The 26,056-nt window shown below is 37.0% G+C and overlaps 1 protein-coding gene across 1 annotated transcript; it reads right to left on the bottom strand.

Moving 5' to 3' along the window:
• Nucleotides 1-16,454: 16,454 nt before the first annotated feature.
• Nucleotides 16,455-17,405, bottom strand: FOXR2 (forkhead box R2). Its single transcript, XM_061136942.1, has one exon. It carries the CDS (start codon nt 17,403-17,405, stop codon nt 16,455-16,457), a length of 951 nt encoding a protein of 316 aa, XP_060992925.1.
• Nucleotides 17,406-26,056: the final 8,651 nt, after the last annotated feature.

Below are 26,056 nucleotides of genomic sequence, written 5' to 3'. Positions count from 1 at the left end.
AGGGATATCAAACTCTTTGCAATCCCATGGACTGCAGCATGCCAGGCTTCCCTGTCCTGTCCCTATCACCATCTCCTAGAGCTTGATCAAACTCATGTTCACTGAATCAGTGATTCCATCCAACTATTTTGTCCTCTTTTGTGCACTTCTCCTGCTGCCTTCAATCTTTCCCAGCATCAGGATCTTTTCTAATCAGTCAGCTGTTCGTATCAGAAGGCCAAAGATTTGGAGCTTCAACCTCAGCATTGGTCCTTCCAGTGAATATTCAGGATTAATTTCCTTTAGGATTTACTGGTTTGATCTCCTTGCAGTTCAAGGAACTCTCAAGAGTCTTCTCCAATACCACAGTTCTAAAGCATCAATTCTTTGGCATTCAGCCTTCTTTATGAGCCAACTCTAACATCCATACATGACTACTGGAAAAACTGTAGCTTTGAGTAGATGGACCTTTGTTGGCAAAGTAATGTTTCTGCTTTTTAATATGCTGTCTAGGTTGGTCATGGCTTTTCTTCCAAGGAGCAAGCATCTTTTAATTTCATGGCTGCAGTCACCATCTGCAGTGATTTTGGAGCCCAAGAAAATAAAATCTCTTATTCTTTCCATTGTTTCCCCATACTTGCCATGAAGTGATGGGACTGGATGCCATGATCTTAGTTTTTGAAAGTTGATCTTCAAGCCAACTTTTTCACTCTTCTCTTTCACTTTCATCAACAGGCTCTTTAGCTCATCTTCACTTTCTGCCATTAGGGTGATGTCATCTGCATGTTTGAAGTTACTGATATTTCTCCCGACAGTCTTGATTCCAGCCTGAGTTTCATGCAACCCAGCATTTCACATACTGTACTCTGCATATAAGTTAAATAAGCAGAATGGCAATATACAGCCTTGATGTAGTCCTGTCCCAATTTTGAACCCATTCATTGTTCCATGTAAGGTTCTAACTGGTGCTTCTTGACCTGCATACAGATTTCTCAGGAGGCAGGTAAGGTGGTCTGGTATTCCCATCCCTTGAAGAATATTCCACAGTTTGTTGTGATCTACACAGTCAAAGGCTTTAGCATAGTCAATGAAGTAGAAGTAGATATTATTATGGAATTTCCTTGCTTTTTTGATGATCCAACAAATGTTGGCAATTTATCTCTGGTTCCTCTGCCTTTTCTTAATCCAGCTTGTACATCTGGAATTTCTCAGTTCTTGCACTGTTGAAGTCTAACTTGAAGGATTTTGAACATTACCTTGCTAGCATGTGAAATGAATGCAATTGTGTAGTAGTTTGAACATTAGGTGAAATATTTTTATAAAAATAAATATTTTATAGAAATAAAGGGACAACTATGTGCATATTTCTATTTTTCAAAAAAAGACAGTTTTGTCCTAAAACAGTAATACAGTTTTGGTCTCCAAATCTTTTGGTGTTCTTCAAACATATGAACACTCTCAAAGAGTTTTTATGTGGGTTGTAACTATTGATGAGGAGTATATTCAAAATTGAAACTAAGAAGTGTTTTATTGTTTACTTACTGATTAAACTGAAGATAACAATGATTAATGGTGAATACATTGCATAATAGTAATGTCTTACTAAAATTATGAAACTATATCTGACTGTTTTGGTCTGAAATTGATCTTAAAGAGTCAGTTTTTTTTTTTTCAAAATATGAGACTAATGAAGAACAGAATTTGGTATCCAGCCTTACATTTTGGTCTTTAATCCATTTTGAGTTTATTTTTGTATATGGTGTGAAAAAATATTATAATTTCTTTATTTTACATGCAGCTGTCCGGTTTTCCTAGCATCACTTATTGAAGATACTGTCTTCTCTATTGTGTATACTCACATCCTTTGTTATAGATTAATTGACCATAAGTGTGTGGGTTTATTTATAGACTTTCTATCCTATTCCATTTTTCTATGTGTCTGTTTCTGGGTCAGTACAATACTGTTTTGATTACTGTAGCTTTATAGTATAATCTGAAGTCAGTGAGCATGATTCCTTCAGGTCTGTCCTTCTTTCTCAAGATTGCTGTGACTATATGGCATCTTTTGAGTTTTCATACAATTTAAAAATGGTTTGTTCTAGTTCCGTGAAAAATGCCATTGGTAACTTGGTAGGGATTGCACTGAATCTGTAGATTGCCTTGGGCAGCATGGTCAGTTTAATAAAACTGATTCTTCCAATCCAAGAACATGGTAAATCTTTTCATCTGTTTGTGTCATCCTCAGTCTCACTCATCAACATCTTATAGTTTTCAGAGTACAGGTCTTTTGCCTCCTTAGATAAGTTTTATTTACAGGTATTTTATTCTTTTTGATGCCACGGCAAATGGGATTGCTTCCTTTATTTCTCTTTCTGATATTTCTTCATTCATTTGTGGAAATACAACAGATTTCTGTATAATAATTTTGTATCCTGCAACTGTACTGAATTCATTTGTGAGCTCTAAGGGACAGAATTTTGAGAGGGAATTTTATTTACCTTATAAATGTATAAGTTTATAATACTTGAACTTGAAAAATCAGTCAGGCAGTTCAGTCACTCAGTCTTGTACGACTCTTTTCGACCCCATGAACTGCACCAACTCCCAGAGCTCACCCAAAAGCATGTCCATTGAGTCGGTGATGCCATCCAACTATCTCATCCTCTGTCGTCCCCCTCTCCTCCTGCCCTCAATCTTTCCCAGAAGCAGGGTCTTTTCAAATGAGTCAGCTCTTCGAATCAGGTGGCCAAAGTATTGGAGTTTCAGCTTCAAAATCAGTGCTACCAATGAACACCCAGGACTGAACTCCTTTAGGATGGACTGGTTGGATCTCCTTGCAGTCCAAGGGACTCTCAAGAGTCTTCTACAACAACACAGTTCAAAAGCATCAATTCTTTGGCACTCAGCTTTCTTTAGAGTCCAACTCTCACATCCATACATGACCACTGGAAAAACCATGGCCTTGGCTAGACGGACCTTTGTTGGCAAAGTAACGTCTCTGCTTTTTAATATGTTGTCTAGGTTGGTCATAACTTTCCTTCCAAAGAGTAAGTGTCTTTTAATTTCATGGCTGCAATCACCATCTGCAGTGATTGTGGAGCCCAGAAAAATAAAGTCGGCCGCTGTTTCCACTGTTTCCGTATCTATTTGCCATGAAGTGATGGGACCAGATGACATGATCTTAGTTTTCTGAATGTTGAGCTTTAAGCCAACTTTTTTTTTCTTTTCCTTTTATTTTTATTAGTTGGAGGCTAATTACTTTACAATATTGTAGTGGTTTTTGTCATACATTGACATGAATCAGCCATGGATTTACATGTATTCCCCATCCCAATCCCCCCTCCCACCTCCCTCTCCACCCGATTCCTCTGGGTCTTCCCAGTGCACCAGGCCTGAGCACTTGTCTCATGCATCCAACCTGGGCTGGTGATCTGTTTCACCATAGATAATATACATGTTTCAATGCTGTTCTCTTGAAACATCCCACCCTCGCCTTCTCCCACAGAGTCCAAAAATTCTGTTCTGTACATCTGTGTCTCTTTTTCTGTTTTGCATATAGGGTTATCGTTACCATCTTTCTAAATTCCCTATATATGTGTTAGTATACTGTATTGGTCTTTATCTTTCTGGCTTACTTCACTCTGTATGAAGGGCTCCAGTTTCATACATCTCATTAGAACTGATTCAAATGAATTCTTTTTAATGGCTGAGTAATATTCCATGATGTATATGTACCACAGCTTCCTTATCCATTCGTCTGCTGATGGCTAACTTTTTCATTCTCCTCTTTCACTTTCATCCAGAGACTCTTTAGTTCTTCTTCACTTTCACCATAAGGGTGGTGTCATCTGCATATCTGAGGTTATTGATATTTCTCCCGGCAATCTTGACTCCAGCTTGTGCTTCCTCCAGCCCAGCGTTTCTCGTGATGTACTCTGCATATAAGTTGAATAAGCAGGGTGATAATATACAACTTTGACGTACTCCTTTTCCTATTTGGAAGCAGTCTGTTGTTCCATGTCCAGTTCTATCTATTGCATCCTGACCTGCATACAGGTTTCTCAAGAGTCAGGTCAGGTAGTCTTGTATTCCCATCTCTTTCAGAACTTGAAAAGCTATGGGATATATTAATATCTTAGCAATGTTTGCTCATTTCTGATGGCCTTGTTTCCTTGGTTTATTTTTACTGACTTTACCTACAATATCAAAGGTTAATCTGTTTGTTTTTTTGTGGTTTTTTTTTTTTTTTTTGTATAATCTGATTAGTGAGAAAGGATTCTGTGTTTTACCTACCAGAATAATCACTTATGGTTTATGTTGCTTTTCATATGTCTCTATTTAGGGAACAAAGGAAGGAGGTAAATGTCTTTAGAATAGTGGTACCTTCTAAGTTTTTTGAAAACATTTTATTGTCACTTTTCCCTCTTTTTAAAAAACTTTTGTTTTATATTGGAGTGTAGCCAATTAACAATATTGTGATAGATTCAGGTGAACAGTGAAGGGACTCAGTTATTCCTCTACATGTGTCAATTTCCCCCAAACTCCCTTCACATCTAAGCTGCCACATAACATTAAGCAGAATTCCCTGTGCTATGCAGCGGGACATTGTTGTTTATACATTTTAAATATAACAGCATATGCATAATGACCCCCAAATCCCTAATGATCCCTCCCCCCCATTCTTTTCCCCTGGTAACCATAAGTTCATTCTCTAAGTCTGTGAGTCCATTTCTGTTTTGGAAATAAGCTCATTTGCATCATTTATTTGCAGATTCTGCATATAAAGGTGTCATACAATATTTCTCCTTATCTGTCTGACTTACTTCACTCAGTGTGACAATCTCTAGGTCCATCTATGTTGCTGAAAATGGCATTATTTCATTCTTTTTAATACTAAGTAATATTCCATTGTATATATGTATTACAACATCTCTAACATTTATCTGTCAATGGACATTTAGTTTGCTTCCATGTCTTGGCTATCATAAACATTGATACAATGAACACTGGGATGCATATATCCTTTTGGACGATGTTTTTCTCTGGGTATATGCTCAGGAGTGGGATTTCAGAATTATATGTTAGCTCTATTTTTAACTTTTCAGGAACCTCCACACTATTCTCAATAGTGGCTGTATCAATTTACATCCTCACCAACAGTCTAGGAAGGTTCCCTCCTTTCCACGTTCTCTCCAGCATTTATTCTTTGTGGAATTTGTTGATGAAAGCAATTTGACTGGTGTGAGGTGAAATCACATGGTAGCTTTTATTTGCATTTCTCTAATAATTAGCCATGTTGAGCATTTTTTCATGAGCCTCAGCCATCTGTATGCCTTCTTTGGAGAAATGTCTATTTAGGCCTTAGGCCCACTTTTGGATTGGCTTGCTTGTTTTGCTGATGTTAGGCGTCATGAGCAGTTTGTAATTTTTTTCATTTATTTTTATTAGTTGGAGGCTAATTATTTTACAATATTGTAGTGGTTTTTGTCATACATTGACATGAATCAGCCATGGATTTGCATGTGTTCCCCATCCCGATCCCCCCTCCCACATCCCTCCCCATCCCATCCCTCTGCATCTTCCCAGTGCACCAGGCCTGAGCACTTGTCTCATGCATCCAACCTGGGCTGGTGATCTGTTTCACACTTGATAATATACTTGTTTCAATGCTATTCTCTCAGAACATCCCACCCTCTCCTTCTCCCAACAGAGTCCCAAAGTCTGTTCTGTACATCTGTGTCTCTTTTTCTGTTTTGCATATAGGGTTATCGTTACCATCTTTCTAAATTCCATATATATGCGTTAGTATACTGTATCAGTCTTTATCTTTCTGGCTTACTTCACTCTGTATGATGGGCTCCAGTTTCATCCATCTCATTAGAACTGATTCAAATGAATTCTTTTTAATGGCTGAGTAATATTCCATGGTGTATATGTACCACAGCTTCCTTATCCATTCATCTGCTGATGGACATCTAGGTTGCTTCCATGTCCTGGCTATTATAAATAGTGCTGTGATGAACATTGGGGTGCACGTGTCTCTTTCAGATCTGGTTCCCTCAGTGTGTATGCCCAGAAGTGGGATTGCTGGGTCATATGGCAGTTCTATTTCCAGTTTTTTAAGAAATCTTCACACTGTGCTCCATAGCGGCTCTACTAGTTTGCATTCCCACCAACAGTGTAAGAGGGTTCCCTTTCCTCCATACCCTTTCCAGCATTTATTGCTTGTAGACTTTTGGATAGCAGCCATCCTGACTGGCATGTAATGGTACCTCATTGGGGTTTTGATTTGCATTTCTCTGATAATGAGTGATGTTGATCATCTTTTCATGTGTTTGTTAGCCATCTGTATGTCTTCTTTGGAGAAATGTCTGTTTAGTTCTTTGGCCCATTTTTTTTGGGTCGTTTATTTTTCTGGAATTGAGCTGCAGGAGTTGCTTGTATATTTTTGAGATTAATCTTTGTTGCTTCATTTGCTATTATTTTCTCCCATTCTGAAGGCTGTCTTTTCACCTTACTTATAGTTTCCTTTGTTGTGCAAAAGCTTTTAAGTTTCATTTGGTCCCATTTGTTTATTTTTGCTTTTATTTCCAATATTCTGGGAGGTGGGTCATAGAGGATTCTGCTGTGATTTATGTCAGAGAGTGTTTTGCCTATGTTCTCCTCTAGGAGTTTTATAGTTTCTGGTCTTACATTCAGATCTTTAATCTATTTTGAGTTTATTTTTGTGTATGGTGTTAGAAAGTGTTCTAGTTTCATTCTTTTACAAGTGGCTGACCAGTTTTCCCAGCACCACTTGTTAATGAGGTTGTCTTTTTTCCATTGTATATTCTTGCCTCCTTTGTCGAAGATAAGGTGTCCATAGGTTTGTGGATTTATCTCTGGGCTTTCTATTCTGTTCCATTGGTCTATCTTTCTGTCTTTGTGCCAGTACCATACTTTATTGATGACTGTGGCTTTGTAGTAAAGCCTGAAGTCAGGCAGGTTGATTCCTCCAGTTCCATTCTTCTTTCTCAAGATTACTTTGGCTATTCAAGATTTTTTGTATTTCCATACAAATTGTGAAATTATTTGTTCTAGTTCTGTGAAAAATACCATTGGTAGCTTGATAGGGATTGCATTGATTCTGAAAGAGACACGTGCACCCCAATGTTCATCACAGCACTATTTATAATAGCCAAGACATGGAAGCAACCTAGATGCCCATCAGCAGACGAATGGATAAGGAAGCTGTGGTACATATACACCATGGAATATTACTCAGCCATTAAAAGGAATTCATTTGAATCAGTTCTGATGAGATGGATGAAACTGGAGCCCATCATACAGAGTGAAGTAAGCCAGAAAGATAAAGACCAATACAGTATACTAATGCATATATATGGAATTTAGAAAGATGGTAATGATAACCCTATATGCAAAACAGAAAAAGAGACACAGATGTACAGAACAGACTTTTGGACTCTGTGGGAGAAGATGAGGGTGGGATGGTTCAAGAGAACAGCATCGAAACATGTATATTATCTATGGTGAAACAGATCACCAGCCCAGGTTGGATGCATGAGACAAGTGCTCGGGCCTGGTGCACTGGGAAGACCCAGAGGAATCGGGTGGAGAGGGAGGTGGGACGGGGGATTGGGATGGGAATACATGTAAATCCATGGCTGATTCATGTCAATGTATGACAAAAACCACTACAATATTGTAAAGTAATTAGCCTCCAACTAATAAAAATAAAAGAAGAAAAAGAAACAAGAAAAACATTAATTGAACAACGTAACATTGTACCTAAAGAAACTAGAAAAAGAAAAAAAGAAGAACACCAAAGTTAGTAGAAGGAAAGAAGTCATGAAAATCAGAGCAGAAATAAATGAAAAAGAAATAAGGGAGACTATAGCAAAAATTAACAAAACTAAAAGCTGGTTCTTTGAGAAAATAAATAAAATAGACAAACCATTAGCCAGGCTCATCAAGAAAAAAAGGGAAGGGGAATCAAATCAATAAAATTAGAAATGAAAATGGAGAAATCATAACAGACAACAAGCCATACAAAAGATTATAAGAGACTACTATGAGCAATTATATGTCAGCAAATGGACAACATGGAAGAAATGAATGAATTCTTAGAATGATATAACCTTTCAAAGCTGAACTAAAAAGAGACAGAATATATTAACAGGCTATCACAAGAAAGGAAATCGAAGCTGTAATAAAAAATCTTCCAACAAACAAAAGCTCAGAACCAGATGGCTTCAGGTGAATTCTACCAAAAATTCAGAGAAGAGCTAACACCTATCCTACTCAAACTCTTCTAGAAATTTGCAGAGGAAGGTAAACTTTCAAACTCATTCTATGAGGCCACCATCACCCTAATACCAAAACCAAAGACCACACAAGAAAAGAAAACTACAGGCCAATATCACTGATAAATATAGATGCAAAAATTCTCCATAAAATTCTAGCAAACAGAATCCGACAACATATTAAAAAGATCATGCATCATGACCAAGTGTGCTTTGTCCCACAGATGCATGGATTCTTCAATATTCACAAATCAATGTGATACATCATATAAACAAATTGAAATATAAAAACCACATGACTATCTTAATAGATGCAGAGAAAGACTTTGAGGAAATTCAGCACACATTTATGATCAAAACTCTCCAGAAGGCAGGCATGGAAGGAACATACCTAAACATTATAAAAGCCATATATCACAAATTCACAGCAAACATTATCCTTAATGGCAAAAATTTGAAAGCACTTCCTCTAAAATCAGGAACAAGACAAGGGTGCCCACTCTCATTCAACATCATTTTAATCAGAGAAGAAGAATAAATAAAAAGAATCCAGATTGGAAAAGAAGAAGTAAAACTCTCCCTGTTTGCAGGTGACATGATCCTTTACATAGAAAACCTTCAAGACACCACCAGAAAATTACTAGAGCTAAACAATGTATATGGTAAACTTGCAGAATATAAAATTAAACACATAGAAATCCCTTGCATTCCTATACACAAACAATGAGAAAACAGAAACAGAAATTAAGGAAATAATTCCACTCACTATTGCAACAAAAGGAATAAAATGCTTAGGAATAAATTTATCTAAAGAAATAAATAATGCTTAAAAATTTCCAAGCCAGGTTTCAAAGTAAGTGAACCAAGGAATGCCAGATGTTCAAGCTGGATTTAGAGAAGGCAGAGGGACCAGAGATCAAATTGCCAACATCTGTTGGATCACTGAAAATACGAGAAAGTTCCAGAAAAACATATACTTCTGCTTTACTGACTACACCAAAGCCTTTAACTGTGTGAATCACAACAAACTGTGAAAAATTCTTAGAGATGGGAATACCAGACCACCTTACCTGCCTCCTGAGAAATCTGTAAGCAGGTTAAGAAACAACAGTTAGAAATGGACATGGAACAACAGACTGGTTCCAAATTGGGAAAGGAGTATGTCAAGGCTGTATATTGTCACCATGCTTATTTAACTTATATGCAGAGTACACCATGTGAAATGCTGGACTAGAGAAAGCACAAGCTGGAGTCAAGATTGCTGGGAGAAATATCAATAACCTCATATATGCAGATGGCACCACCTTTATGGCAGAAAGTGAAGAAGAAATAAAGAGCCTCTTGATGAATGTGAAAGTGAAAAAGCTGGCTTAAAACTCAGGATTCAGAAAACTAAGATCCAGTCCCATCACTTCATGGCAAATAGATGGGTAAACAATTGAAACAGTGAGAAACTTTATTTTCTCAGTCTCCAAAATCACTGAAGACGCTGACTGCAACCATGAAATTAAAAGTCATTTGCTCCTTGGAGGAAAAACTATGACCAACCTAGACAGCATATTTAAAAGCAGAGACATTGCTTTGCCAACAAAATCTGTCCAGTCAAAGCTACGTTTTTTCCAGTAGTCATGTATGGATGCGAGAGTTGCACAATAAAGATAGCTGAGCACTGAAGAATTGATGCTTTTAAACTGTGGTGTTGGAGAAGACTCTTGAGATTCCCTTGGACTGCAAGGAGATACAACCAGTCCATCCTAAAGGAAATCAGTCCTGAATATTCATTGGAAGGACTAATGCTGAAGCTGAAATTCCAATACTTTGGCCACTTCATGCGAAGAACTGACTCATTTGTAAAGACCCTGTTGCTGAGATAGACTGAAGGCAGGAAGATAAGGGGATGACAGAGGATGAGATGGTTGGATGGCATCCCCAGCTCAATGGATGTGAATTTGAGCATTCTCCATAAGTTGGTCATGGACAGGGAGGCCTGGTTGTGCTTCAGTCCATGGGGTCGCAAAGAGTTGGGCAAGACCGAGTGAATGAACTGAACTGAAAATTAATTCATAGATTTCATTAGATAGTAATGAAATCTTTACAACATTATGTCTTCCAGTCCATGAACGTGGGATGTTATAGAAAAACATAGATGTACATAGGATGTACTGGTGCTGTCTTTAATGTCTTTGAACAGTGTTTTAGAGTTTCCCATGTATAAGTCTTCTGTCTGTTTGGTTAAGTTTATTCTTAGCTTTTTTATTCTTTTTGATGTTTTTTTCCCAATGAAATAATTTCCTTAATTTCTTTTTCAGGTTATTCATTATTAGTGTGTAGAAATGCAATAATTTTGTTTGTTGATTTTGCAGCCTGTAATTCTCTTAAACCCATTAGTTAGTTTTAACAATTAAGTTTTTGCATTTGTTTTTGTGGTGCCATTAGAGTTTTCTCCATATAAGAAATACAATTGTATGAAAAGAGATACTTTTATTTATTCCTTTCAAATTTGGATGACTTTTATTTCTTTTCCTTTCTCATTTGTTCTAGCTAAGAATTCCAGTAGTATTTTGAATAGAAGTTGTGAAAGCAGGTAGCCTTTTCTTCAGTCCTTTGCTATAGAGTATGATATTAGGCATGAGCTTTTTGTATATATGTTTTATGGTAGAGACAGTTTCCTTCTATTTAAGTATTTAGGTTTTGTTTATTTTCTCTAATATTTTTCTGTTCTCTATTTTGTTTGTCTCTTCTGTCACCTTTATTGTTTCCTTTCTTTTTATAGATTTTTTAAAGTTTGTTTTTCATCTCCTTAAGTTGTAAACATTATTTGTTAATTAAAGATCATTATTCTTTTTTATACACTTACAGCTGCACTTTCTCCTCTTAGACTGCTTTTGCTGTACCCCATGAATTTTGGTATGCTGTGTTTTTGTTTTCATTTGATTCAAGATATTTTTAAATTCCCTTGTGATTTTTTTTGACTCATTGATTGTTTAAGAATGTATTAAATTCTACATGCTGCAGGTTTTTCAATTTTCTTTCTGCTATTGATTTCTAGTTTCAATCCTTTGTAATCTCAAAAGACACTTTGTAAAATGTCAATATTTAAAAATTCATGAAGATTAGTTTTGTGTTCTAACATCATCTTTTCTGGAGAGTGTTCCATAGACAGTTGAAAAAATGTGTAATGTCCTATCATTGGGTGAAATGTTCTGTATTACTCATCCATCTTTATAAATTAAAATAATGTTCACTATCTCCTTTGAAAAGATAATTAATTTTTTTCAGATATTTCACTAAATTTTTTGGATTGATGTTATTATTTTGTCTTGCATTCAGCAGAAAAAACCAAATTGCCTTTTCAGTTTCATTATTTTCCTTGTTATGCACCTTCATTAGATTTTGTATTTAAAAACATTATCAGTAATAAATTAACCACAGCCATTTTAAGTTTTTTGTCATCTCCAAAATCATATTATTCTGATGCTTCACTAAAAATGTTTCTAATCAGACGCAGGCCTGATTTTTTTTTTTTTTTTTTGTCTTTAATAAAGCAAATCTGTCTTAGAGTACAGGCTTGTGACAGCATTCCTTACATAACTTTGAGACTATTCCAAAGGATAGGTCAGGATTAGTACAGTTCTGGTAGAAAAGGAGATATGTTTGTGAGAACACCAAACCCAAGATCAATCAGAAGAATAATTTGTCACATAAGAATCAATGAACATACCACTACATGCCAGTCAGGATGGCTGCTATCCAAAAGTCTACAAGCAATAAATGCTGGAGAGGGTTTGCTTGTAGACTTTTGGATAGCAGCCATCCTGACTGGCGTGTAGCGGTATGTCAGGCACTTTATAGCAATCTCTAAAGTCAATTTTTTTAATAGGTGAAGAAAAAGAAGCTATGAAATAATATGCTTATGGTAGTAAAATAGTGCGTAGAGTTGACCAAATCTAGGCTCTTTATGTGCTCCTCTCTGTTATATACCTAGCTCTGTCCCTACCAGACTAATCTCTTTAAGGGAAAAAACCCTGTTCTGTTTTCTCAGTGTTTCTGGAGATGATTTCCCTGTGAATTGGGTGGGGGAACAACTAATTCCATGATTTATTTGGTCATTTTAGAGCGTTTCATCCTAAAGTGGGTGTGGCCATTTGCTTTTTCTTTTTATAATCACAGAGGCTAGTGAAGCTGGGGGCGGTGATAACATGGCAGTAGGGAGGCTGATGAACTGAGTTCCAAGTTTTAAATGTACATTTGTTATCCCCGATTTTCAAAAGCTCCTCCGTAAGTGTAGAGTGTGACCTTAGAGGTAATATTGACAGTGGCACAGGCGCGACTATTACTGCTAGTATAAAATTTAACGACTAGAAATGCACAGAAGTTGCCTCAGCCTTCTTCTGAGTGGAGCCCTCCCTCCAGGTGCCAACTACAGTCATTGGTTCTGAGGTTAGGGAACTCATCCAAGTCTTCTCCCAGAAAGTTTTGGTTAGCTGCTGCCACTGCCCCAGGCTTCACCGCGCCGGCAGCTGAGCAGCCCCACCGTGCTCTTTTCCTTCAGTCCTTGCTAAGGAAACCAGCTCAAAACCAGCAAAACTACTCCCATTGCTGCCAAGGACTAGGAAGCTGGAGGCTTCGAGCCTGAACTCAGCCCTGCCCACACTGAACTCCCCCTCTTTGTCCCTACCTTCCCTGTTGAACCCTGCATCCATGCTGTTCCCCTGTCCCAGTCTTGTTGCTGAAACTGAATCCCGCCGTGTTGTCATTCCTGACCGTGGTCCTGGAACCCACTGTCATCAGCCTTTTGGTCCCTGTAGCTGTCTTTGCCACCTCTGTCACTTTCCCAGAGGAGACAGTATTCAAACATCTGGAAAGGGAACTCCTTAAATCTGCAGAAAGAAGCCAGCTTTGGCAGAAAGTCCTATTAGGCAATTTTGATGTCCTTTGATAAAGATCCCATATTTAGACTGACTTTACAATACTACCATACCATTTTGTCCTCTTGCTTTCATGGCAAGAAGATGTATCTCTGCTACTTAAGTAACTTGCACTTTTAGATAACTTATAAGTGCTCTACAAAGCAAGCTATATGCTTGACTCATTATCAGTAAAAAAAAAAAAAAGGCTAGGCAAGAATTATATCATTTCAAGAAAATATGAATTTTTATTTCAAATACATAATTACAGAAGAATTTCCTGAAATTGGTGACCAGCAGGTGAAATCTTTTCCAGAAAAAGATTCTAAAAGTGACACAGGAATTGGGGAAAATTGATTATTAGCATCCTTCAAACTGACCCTCTTTCCAACCCTCTATCCAATTTTGAAGAAAGGATATTTAGCAGAAAAGATAACAGTTAAAAGATAGTTTGCCTACTGATACAGAAGAACTGTGAGTTCTTAAAGAATTAGAGAAAGGGAGAGTTAATACATATGTTTGATAGAAATTCTCACACTGTGTTTACAGATGAAGAGAATGAAATCTCTTCAAAGAAGAATGGCAGAGGAAAGAAGCATGTAGATATTACCAAAAATAACCAAATTTCTTATTCAAATAGCTCTCAAGTTGAGGCCACAAATGCAAGGTGCAGGATCAAGGGATTATGAAATAAATAAATTAATATGATCCTGTGCCATCCATGTATTTTTCTCATTCTGCTTAGCCTGAAAGTTTGGGTTCAAATAAATACAGAAAAAAATACCACAAACTCAGTGAGAAGGCAGTGGCAAGCAAACAAAAGGGAAATAATATCTGTATTAACTATATGCCAGATATGATAAATACCAAAGCACCTACCGACATTAACAAAGTTTTCCTTTATGTGGTGAATGGTGAATATCACCCTGCTTTCCCAGAACTGACTTTGAAGCCTCCCAAAGGAAAGAATAGTTATAGCAGTGCAAGCACTGCAGCTGGCATCAGTGAAAAAGGATGACCTCTGGAAAGCAGTAACCATGAAGGTCGCTTTAAGTATCATGATAGTGGTGAAGAGGAAAAGCAGGAGCAAGATAGTCTTTCAAAGGAAGATTTGCCTTGATCTGAATCATCTAAGATAACTGAAGAAGTGAAGTGTCATGCCAGCCACTGCTTTTTCCAACTAGAGCAGAAAGAAGGTTCAGGAAAAATGGAATAGAGTGCTTCAAAGCCTAAAGATGCCAATTTGCAGGACAAAATTCAAATTCAGTTCTGAAAATGAAACTGCATTGTTTGGAAAAATTAAGAAGTAGACATATTAAAATTATTCAAAACAGAGTGTGATAAAATTATTCTTGTTAATTTCACAACAGGTTGTTTTACTTATGTGTTAATTTTGAAAAAAAGAGAATCAAATGCTGAATACTTATAGCCAGAATATTTTATTAGTTCCAAGGTATTCTGTTAACATCGCCTAATGATAACAGAGGAGAAGGCAATGGCAACCCACTCCAGTACTCCTGCCTGGAGAATCCCATGGATGGAGGAGCCTGGTAGGCTGCAGTCCATGGGGTTGCAAAGAGTCAGACAGGACTGAGCGACTTCACTTTCACTTTCATGCATTGGAGAAGGAAATGGCAACCCACTCCAGTATTCTTGCCTGAAGAATCCCAGGGATGGAGGAGCCTGGTGGGCTGCTGCCTATGTGGTCGCACAGAGTCGGACATGACTGAAGACTGAAGCGACTTAGCAGCAGCAGCAATGATACAGAAGTAGCATCTAAAATTATTTTTTCAAAGAAAATTGTTTGAATGTTGTTTGCAACTCTATCTTAATATAGTTTTATATGAGATATAATAGACCATCACAAAAATGTAAAGGTTTCAACTGATCTACAACTCTTAAACTTATTGCTTTTATGTTTTACAGGCATTTTTGTATCCCCATTATTGAAAGTTTTGCACCTAAATACATACTTAAAATGTAATATATTTTCTTCTGGATATTTCTTTAACAATATATTAATATAAAAGGCAGAAAGAAATGCTTAAATCTGATAAAGGAAGCTATTTGTATGGAAATGATATTAAAATGAATTTTGAAATTAGAAAAACAAATGCTGAAGTGTTTATTATTATTTATTTTTATTTTAAGTAAACATCACTTGTGCCTCCTAGTTCCTAATGGCCCACACGACAAACACTGAAGTAATAGAGGAAAGGCCTCTTGCCCACCTTTCTTGCAACTCTTGGCCCTAATACAGCTAAGCTGTGCTGAACTTCCTACCATTCCCCCAAACACTGCATTTTCTTTGCTCATACTGTTTCTTCTGTCATGTTTTTTTTGTAATGTGTTTTCTCTAGTTTATATGCCCATAAAATCCTTGTTTATTCTTCAAAACTAGCTCAAAATGTATTTTCTTTAAAATGCCTTTCCTAGGAAAAAAATATCTCCCCATTTCCACGGCAACCTTGTACATCTATTTCATTATATTTATATTACAAATATCTATTTATATGTCTGTCTCCCACTAAACTCAGAATCTCAGATGGACCTTGACACCCATCCACAATAAGGTTTGACAACTGAAAGCAGAGTTTTGTCATCAAAAGGCTTGGGGTTAATATAAGCTCAATTAAAGGACTTTCAATATCCAAAGTAAAAAAGTATCTGCTTGGAATTCTTTTTCAGTACTGCAGGTGGATGGCAACAGAACAAGGCTGAGAAGTCCAGGATCAAAAAGAGGAAAAAGGCTCTGAAGGGTAAAATGGTTCACTGACAAAGTAGATGTAGCTGATGAATGGTAGAAGGGGAACATTTGAATCTTCAGGCTTTAAACATCAAAACCAGTTCTCTTTATGCTTATATATCTTCACATTGCACCTGAGACTTAAAGGTCTGGCTCCATCTTGAATTTGATGTTTTATACTCCACCATTTGTTTTCATGTGTGAGAATACTCTCCAGGAAACAGAATTACTTTTCTCATTTAATATGCTCTTCTCTCCTTAACTTCCATGCTGTTTTTCCTAAGATTTCCTTGTGCTCAAAATGCAGAACAACTACCACTGCCCTTACACAACTTTCTAAGCTTTTGCCTCCTCCTCTATATCCACCTCTCACTTTATTTAATACCATTCTTGCAGCAGTAGTTAAATACAGGCTTGGCACCTACCAGGCCAAGTAGGCTTAGGGATTAATGAGGGCCAATCAGTGCATAGGCAGCCACAGGAAGGATGGCAGTGTTCTAGAAAGGGAGCAGTGGTTGTTCAAAGATCAAAGAGGGAAGTCATAACATCTGGATGGCTCATGCACTGTTGAATACTCTCTCTTCTAGCAGAAGCTAAGGCACGAGTCTCCTCCTGAAAGCGGCGGTGTCCCTCCTCAGTAAGCCTCCAGAGGCCAGACCTTGGCCTTGCACTGGCCCCATCCTGAAGGCTAACTGGCGCCTTCTCAAAGCTGTCCAGGAAGCAGAGGTTGTGGCGGATGGTATTCTTCCATCCATCTGGAGCTGTCCAGAAAAAGGGGAAATGCTGTTGGGTGAAACTGTAGATCTCTTGCACATTGAGGCCACAGGGAGGGCTGTTTCTAAGTGCCAGAGCAATTAAGTGACTGTAATTGAGGGGGGGACGAGGCCAGGACTTCCTCTCCTGGCTGTTGCCTTGCCATAGCTTCTGGCTCTGGAAGCACTCCTTTTTGTTTGGGGACTGGTGGGCCACAGAGGAGTTGCTATCTTTTTCCTTGGTCTCCTCTTCTGTGAGCTCCCTGTCACTGGAGGAAGAGGTGATCTGCTTCTGTAGGGGAGATTGCTTGCTGGAGGAAGATGGCAGAGACTGCATCACTGTGGCCTCTGAGCAGTTAGATACTTCATCTTTTGCGAGTAGCTGAGGAGAAACACGTATGCGTGCAAGATCCTTTTTCTTACTGGGCTCTGGGGTCCCCCGGCTGCCAAGGGAGCATGCAATGTTGGGATTCACCCACATCCACAGGTTGGGTTCAGAGTTAGGATGATCTTTGCCAGGACTGGATTCCCTCTCCTGAAGTACTTTTGGAGTCTCCATTACTTGAAGTCTGTATCTGGCAAGGTTCTGCTCAACTAAGGGGCACTGGTCTGTGGTGCAAGAAAGGAAGAACTCATTTCCCATGTCCCAGTCCAGCAGCCCTGGGATCTGGCCATGGAAACTGTACCAGAACTCAGGATTTTTTAGTTTTAGGTCCATCTTTAGTGGAGAGGTGGGTGGAGAGAGATTTCTAAAAGGACAGAGATCTCTGAGGCACTTTTCAAAGCCTTTGTTGAGGCACCAGTTTTGATGCAGTATATCTCATCTAGAGTTTATCAGAAGGTAAATATACCAGAAAGGGGGGCACCAATGCCTCACTGATTAATTGTTAAACTTGGAGAAACCACAATGTTCTGGAATGGAACTCAAAACAAACAAGTAACTAAGAAGAACTTTTTAGCGGGAAAAAAGTTCAAGGTAGAATTCCTGAGTTTTCATTGGAAGCACAGAGTCCCCATGTGAGGAGCTATAAATTTTGAACTATGTGCAAACTAAGGTGACTTGTATAACAGGTGCAAGTCTGGCATATCTTTCAACTCTTGCTGAGTTCATTTAATGAAGGAACAAACATGTACATGTCTCACATTATATTTTGAGTCATTCTTAAATGTTTTAAAAAATCATTTCATTTTTTAAAGTGCCTTTTGTCAAGTGATTTCACATAGATGATCTCAACGGATTCTCATGACGGTCCTGTAAGATAACACAGTGGGTATTATTAATCTCATATTACAGATAAGGGAACTGAAATCTACGTAATAATTAAGACTACATATCTAAGTAAGTAGCAGAGCTAGGTCCACAGCCGAGATCTTCTGACCCTTTCATTATACCCACTGCCTCAATCATATTCAAAATACTATATAAAAGAAGCAGCAATATATGTAACCTGAGTTTTTAGAGTAAGATGGAATCTATCAGAAGATAAACTGTTAGCCTCAAATCCATACTAGAAATAAACTGTGCTATTTTCAGTCTTATTCTGGGAAACAGCTTCCTTATCTCAGGGCACCTTCTCAGAAACTGAGTTCTAAACTGTACTCTGAAGACAGTACGCTCAAAGTTTAGCTATGGAATGCAAGTTTCTGAAAGCTCCAGAGTTTGACTTCCCAGTAAGTTCATCCCATGGGCATTCTTAGGAAAAACAAAATGGGAAGGTTTTATTTAATTGAGTCTTCACAAAATCCATCTCTATAGTATGTGATTTCATTAAAATCATTACAGAAAACTATACCTCAAAAATATCCAGCAAATGTCAACAGGAGCTCTTGAGGGGACAAACTAAACCCCTATTGCTTCCTCCCCATTCTTGTCCTATTCTATCCCAAATCATCCTCCTTACAGACAGAGTGATCTTTCTACTGTATAAATGTAAAAGTTAATAATAATAACATCAACTGTTAATACTTACTGAATGCTGTAAGCACTATATGTGGTTTAACTCATTAATCCTCAAAACAATCCTATGAAATACATGCTTTTGTTATTATCCCTTCATAAAGGAAACAAGATAAGATTTTTTTTTAAAAGCTTAAGTCAGATAGTCAGTAAACATCAGAGTTGAGTTTCAAATCCAGGCAGCCTGAGAGAGTTTTTGCTCACTATACTATAATCTCTTCTGTTTCTCTACACCAACACAAAATCTATGACTTAATGCAGCAAAAAAAGGCCATCCAGAATCCTATTTCTGTTTACCTTTACAGGCTAATCTATCACTTCAGCTTCTTTGCTTCATAGTCACCTCCCAGAAACAATGAACTTCTGGGATTTTCATACCTCCTCCCTATCTTTTGTGTATGGCTCTTGGCTCTAGTTGCCAGCTCTACTTGGAATGGTCTACGCCCAATCGCCTTGGCTTGACTGATCCCTACTCATCTTTTAAGATGCAAAGATATTCAGTTCAGTTCAATTCAGTTGCTCATTTGTGTCCAACTCTTTGTGACCCCTGAACTGCAGCATGCCAGGCTTCCCTGTCCATTACCAATTCCTGGAGCTTGCTCAAACTCATGTCCATCGAGTCAGTGATGCCATCCAACCATCTCATCCTCTGTCGTCCCCTTCTCCTCCTGTTTTCAATCTTTACCAGCATCAGGATCTTTTCCAATGAGTCAGTTCTTTGCATCAGGTGGCCAAAGTATTGACCTTCAGCATAAGTCCTTCCAATGAATGTTCAGGACCAATTTCCTTTGCAATTGATTGACTGATTTGATCTCCTTGCAGTCCAAGGGACTCTCAAGAGTCTTCTCCAACACCACAGTTCAAAAGCATCAATTCTTCATCACTCAGCTTTCTTTGTAGTCCAACGCTCACATCCATACATGACTACTGGAAAAACCATAGCTTTGACTAGGCGGACCTTTGTTGGCAAAGTAATGTCTCTGCTTTTTAATAATGCTGTCTAGGTTGGTCACAGTTTTTCTTCCAAGGAGCAAGAATCTTTTAATTTTATGGTTGCAATCACCATCTACAGTGATTTTGGAGTCCAAGAAAATAAAGTCTGTCACTTTATTTTATTGTCACTTTATTATTCCATTGTTTCCCCATCTATTTGCCATGAAGTGATGGGATCGGATGCCATAATCATAGTTTTTTGAATCCTGAGTTTTAAGCCAGCTTTTTCACTCTCCTCTTTCACTTTCATCAAGAGGCTCTTTAGCTCTTTTTTGCTTTCTACCATAAGGGTGGTGTCATCTGCGTATCTGAGGTTATTGATATTTCTCCCAGAAATTTTGATTCCAGCTTGTGCTTCATCCAGCCCAGCATTTTGCATGGTGTACTCTGCATAGAAGTTAAATAAACAGGGTGACCATATACAGCCTTGACATACTCCTTTCCCAATTTGGAACCAGTTTGTTGTTCCATGTCCAGTTCTAACTGGTGCTTCCTGACCTGCATACAGATTTCTCGGGAGGCAGGTAAGGTGATCAGTATTCCTATCTCTTTCAGAATTTTCCAGTTTGTTGTGATCCACACAGTTAAAGGCTTTGGCGTAGTCAGTAAAGCAGAAGTAGATGTTTTCTGGAATTCTCTTGTTTTTTCGATGATCCAACAGATGTTGGGAATTTGATCTCTGGTTCCTCTGCCTTTTCTAAATCCAGCTTGAACATCTGAAAGTTCTAGGTTCACATACTGTTGATGCTTGGCTTGGAGAATTTTGAGCATTACTTTGCTAGCATGTGAGATGAGTGCAATTGTGCAGTAGTTTTAACATTCTTTGGCATTGCCTTTCTTTGGGATTGGAATGAAAACTGACTTTTTCCAATCTTGTGGCCACTGCTGAGTTTTCTAAACTTGCTGGCTTATTGAGTCTTGTTGCATATTAGTGTTAACAGCATCATCATTTTTTTTTAACAGCATCATCTTTTAGGATTTGATACAGCTCAGCTAGAATTCTATCACCTCCAGTAGCTTTGTTCGCAGTGATGCTTCCTAAGGCCCACTTGACTTCACATTCCAGGATGTCTGGCTCTAGGTGAGTGATCACACATTGTGGTCATCTGGTTGTGAAAATCTTTTTTTTTTTTTTTTGTATAGTTCTCCAGTGTATTCTTGCCACCTCTTCTTAATATCTTCTGCTTCTGTTAGGTCCATACCATTTCTGTCCTTTATTGTGCCCATCTTTGCATGAAATGTTCCCTTTGTATCTCTAATTTTCTTGAAGAGATCTCTAGTCTTTCCCATTCTATTGTTTCCTCTATTTCTTTGCACTGATCACTGAGAAAGGCTTTCTTATCTCTCCTTGCTATTCTTTGGAACTCTGCAAAGAATTTCAAGGACATTATCTCTAATAAAATGCTGCTTCCACCTCCCAAAAGGGAATTAATGGCTCACCTTCCCAATTGCAAATTGACCAGGGAAAGGCAGGGGACTAATCCTGAAATATTCAGCTTTTTATGACAAAAGAGTGTGGCAGCATTTTAACTCTCAGCAGTTCTTTATTCCATAAGTAGGGACTCTAGTGTTGTAGAATTTCTCTTCCATCTTCACCAGGGAGCACAGTCCAATCTTTAGGGATTGGCTAGTTAAACCAGGTCATCCCTGTGTATTTTATTTCTTTAAGCCTCTTTAAAATATTTAATGTGTAGGTAATTGAACATCTACCATGTAACAAGAAGTATACAATATGTCTAGCAGATGAATAAGACACAACTCAAGAGAATATTGCAGCTAAATATAGGAAGACAGACAAGTAAAGAGAAAATTAAAACAGTGTGATGAGTGCTAGACACTGTGTTAGGAGAGCATAGAGAGGGAAAACCCAACTTTAATGATAGGAATCAGAAGAGCTCTCCATAGGAGGAGTTGCTTGAGCTAAGACTTAAAAATATACGCTACCCATGGGTAGATACATGAGGAATAGGCTAGCACATGCTAACCAAGAACTTGGTACCTTGTTGTTCTTAACTGTGTTCCAAAAAAAGAGGTCAGAGCATTTTGCATATGCTCTAAAAAATAGTTAACAGTCATGTGAGTATCCTGATTTCTAAGCTCCTACCCACCTCAAATGTTAATATAGTTAGCGACTGATGAAACTGCATCATAAGCAAAATAGGGCACACACACATACACAGACACAGAGACACAGACACATACATTAATGGCCCAGCAATAGCAGTGGTGGAACTAGCATTTTTGTCTGCCATCAATTTTCAAAAGCATTCCTGCATTCAGACTGAAGTCTCCACTAAAAGAACTATTAAAGAAGGTAGTTGATACAGGTTTTGGGGCAGGAAAAAAATCAGATATGTCTCATAAATAAATCCTCTTGTTACAAACAAGAATGCTTTCAAGCACATCAGAGGCAGTGTTAAAAGGATGGATAGTCAATTTACATGGTATTCTGCTACCAAACTGTGACTTTTTGATGCACACATTGTGATTAATTAAACTGGTTTAGTCTTTAAAGGGCTATGAGTACATAATGATATCCAAATTTTTTAAAGAACTTAATTGTTATTTAAAAAACAATAGTAAATGCCATAGGCTATTTACTTTTTCTTGCTTTTACATAAGAATTCTTAAATTCTTAAACATTAAAAATTCTTAAATTTCTTAAACATGTTTTTTTTTTTCATTTTAAGAATATGTCTATTTTTAAAGTATAGATATGTACTTGTTTCTGTTGGAGGGTAGACAGGAAAGAATACATGAGAAACAATGAGTAAACCATATGTTGTTCTAGGAAAATAGGTACATACCAATGGCTATTGCATTTGTATGCTGCCTGGGCTGGTTTTCAAACCATGCAACCTGATCCTGGGGCTGTGTAAATTGGTAGGAAGTACCTCTTCCTAATTCATAGAGAAGAGTCATCCAGTCACCATTTGGCCACAAAGTGTATCCTATCAGAAACAGCAACTTTTTTTTTCTTTTTTTTTTTTTAGAAACAGCAACTTTAAAAAAAAAATTCACACATAGGCAAGCAGTTACGTATACCAAGAACTGGTAAAACAGATTAGCCCTAATGGTCAAACATAATAATAGGTCCAATAGGGTATTCCAAGATGATTAATGATATAATGTAAATAAGAGAACTATCTAGGAAGACTCAACCCCTCATCTCCTAGGAGATGGGCCACTAAAAAGACTTACTAATTATAATAAAATACAAATAAAAAATATAAGCCTTAATAGTAGTAACAACCCAGATATAAACAGCAAAAAAGACAGAATAATGGGTACTTCCAACATGCAGACATTACAGAATGCTTCATTTTGTTAAAGACAAGTCAACCCCTAAAATAACTCTACATGACAGAGATGTCGTGTGAAATATCAAATAAAACATCATTCTTAAGAGGATCTTAGCCAATACCACATGGTCAAAATTTCCTTTAACTATTCAATCATGTCCTATAATTCCCCCAAAGAATCAATTAGTTGATAGCACATATTCTGTTACCTCAGTTTGTCTGAGATGGTATTTCTTTTTTCCTCTCAGTTCAGTAAGGTTATTAAAATCCTAGGAAAATGTAAAAGAGTGAAATTCTAGGAAAAGATCAAAATGATTATAACAACCTAAAAAAGGAAAAATGTAAGGGCAGCAATAAAGAGGAAACAAATTAAACTCACGGTGTTCATATTTTAGAACAGGCTTAAATGCAAGATCACGAATATATCTGTAACCACTGTATATATGTAGGTTTAAAATGTTATTCAAACTGAAGTGTTTTAAAAAAACAGTGCTAAATTTGTAATTGCATTTTAAAACTTTTAGGAAATTCAATTAATCAAATTGACAATCAATATTTAGATGGTCAATTAAAAATTAGTTTTAAAAAAAGTTTTTAAAAGTTTTACTAGTTATTTGAAATTAATAAAATTGAGCAGTAAACACAGTACAAATAGTAGCAAATATTCCACAGTACAAATAGTAGCAAAAAAAACCAAATAAAATAATAAAATCTTTCAAAAATTCTCACCTAGAGAATTTTTGAAAGATTTTATTATTTTAACATTATTTTTATTAGCTTCACACTCTTATCAATCAGATTGACTTTTCAAGCTCCTGGAGACATCCTCACTGTTCTCATATGAACCAAAACAATGGAGTTCAACTTTGGGCATTTTATGTTTCAAGTAGTTGGGCTTGTCCATATAGCAAACTGTAGAAGACTGCTGAAATAAATCATTGTTAATCCAGTCACCAACTTATATCTGCTACATCTTACTGAGCTTCAGTTTCCTCATTTATAAAATGAGGATAATAAAAAAATCTTACCTAAACAAATTATTGATGTTATTGAGACTATCAAATGACATAATGTGTGTCATTAATTACTATATAATGTACATCAAGACCTACTTTTACTGTTTGACACATAATAAGTTCTGTAAATGCAAACTTTTATTTATGTTATTTTTAAGAAGAATATGGTTCTTAAACATGGACATATCATACAGAAATCATATTGAAAAATAAATGAGATTTATTTTAGTGACTATGCATGGAATGCTTACTTAAATTAGCAGTCTTGAGATTGGATTTTAATTATTAGTTTGGGAGCTGCAATCTGAGCTTAAAAATCTCAATCCAACAAAACTTTGAGCCTTACTTAATTTTAAAGCTTTGAGAGTCTTGAACTCAAAAGCACCTGAGGAAGCAAGTGTGTTAGTCACTCAGTCATGACTGACTTTTTGCGACTCCATGGACTACAGCCTGCCAGGCTCCTCGGTTCATGGAATTCTCTAGGCAAGAATACCAGAGTGGGTAGCCATTCCCTCCACCAGGGGAATCTTCTTGACCCAGAGATCAAACCCGGGTCTCCTGCACTGCAGGCAGATTCTTTACCATCTGAGTCACTAGGTAAAACCTCTTTATTTGGAATATTTTTTCAAAGTGTTCTGAGATACTTTGAAAGCAAATAATAGTCCCTTGTTCATTGCCACTTACTGTTTGTTTTCCTCTCCAAGGGTTCAACTTCAAGTGCTTAGGCAGGGGAAGAAAACTTTCTACAAGGTAAAACAGAACATAAAAACAAATAACAGCTTTGTCAAGATAACTATATCCTGGGATGAGTTTCACATAGTTTCCTGCAAAGCTCTTCTTAATGCAAAGGATTTTAATAATAATTAAGCGATTTGTGAAGAACATAAAGGATCTTAAGTACAGTACGTGTTTCACACCATGTTAGCTGTTTTTTGTTATTCTCAAGAGGACAACTCATAGCTACACACATATATAGAAATATATACTGTAGCCAAGTTAGTATAACACACTGATTTCACATATTTTGGTAACATACTCTTTGCTCCAAAGATATAAGAAATGATAAATAAAAATGTATAGGCAGACAGACCATAAAAGATAGTCAAGCTCAAATACAAGAAAAATATCTCACTAGATCAGTAATACAAAATAATGAGTGGAACTGAAGCAACTGGCTTGCTGGACTATGGATTATCAAGCAGGACCTGGATGTTAGGAATTTGGTCTCTTTGAGGGAAAGGAAACAAAAAATCCGGGACTAAGATGAGGCTACCTCTGCTTATGAAAAGAAGCTAAAACATACCTCTGCGAAACTCTGGCAAACTACAGGTCTAAGAAAGAAAACAATTAAAGAGCAAACTTTGTAGCTAGATGCTGAGCCAAGCTGCTTACTAGCTATCATAACTGGTTCTATTTGATCTCCTGGACCTATTGTATCCTCAGTAACATCATGAGGCCATAATTTGGAACTATCATTTTGGGATTTGTGGTGAATTTAAGCCTGAAGAGTTGGGAGGAAGCAACCAACCAACTTCATGATAAGGGTGGGTAATTAGGCTAATAAATAGAGGTATAGAACAAAAATCTTCCATTCAAATGAAACTGAAAACCAAAATTCCAAAACACATGAATAAATTTAATAACAAGAAAAATTAACAGCCAGATCATTAATTCACTTGAGATAGCAATAAAATTATGGAGTGATCTGGAAAACAAAGTAAGTATGCTTAGGATACTTCAAAAAGGTAAAGAACCAACATATTAAAAAATGTATACAATGAAAGAAACTGATAGAAATGAAAAGCAAGCAATTAAAAATTTGGAAATAAAAATGTCACTGAAAATTTTAATATGCAATAGATGAGACAAATTTGACTGGATATGGCCGAAGAGCAAATTGGTGACCTGGAAGATACAGTACTAAAGAACTCACAAAGCATGCAGCAGGTAGTAATAAAAAGATAAAATTACGAAAGAATAGTTAAGATACATGGAAGATAATTCATCTATTTCATCTAATAGAAAGTTCAAAAATATTGAGAATAACAAAGAATCAATAATTGAAGAGATCGTTAATTACTTTTCAGATATGAAGAAATCT

The sequence above is a fragment of the Dama dama genome, chromosome X (genome assembly GCF_033118175.1).
Source record: "Dama dama isolate Ldn47 chromosome X, ASM3311817v1, whole genome shotgun sequence".
Taxonomy (NCBI): Eukaryota; Metazoa; Chordata; class Mammalia; order Artiodactyla; family Cervidae; genus Dama; species Dama dama.
Note: the sequence above shows the minus strand (reverse complement) of the source record. Positions and strands in the feature narration are given on the sequence as shown.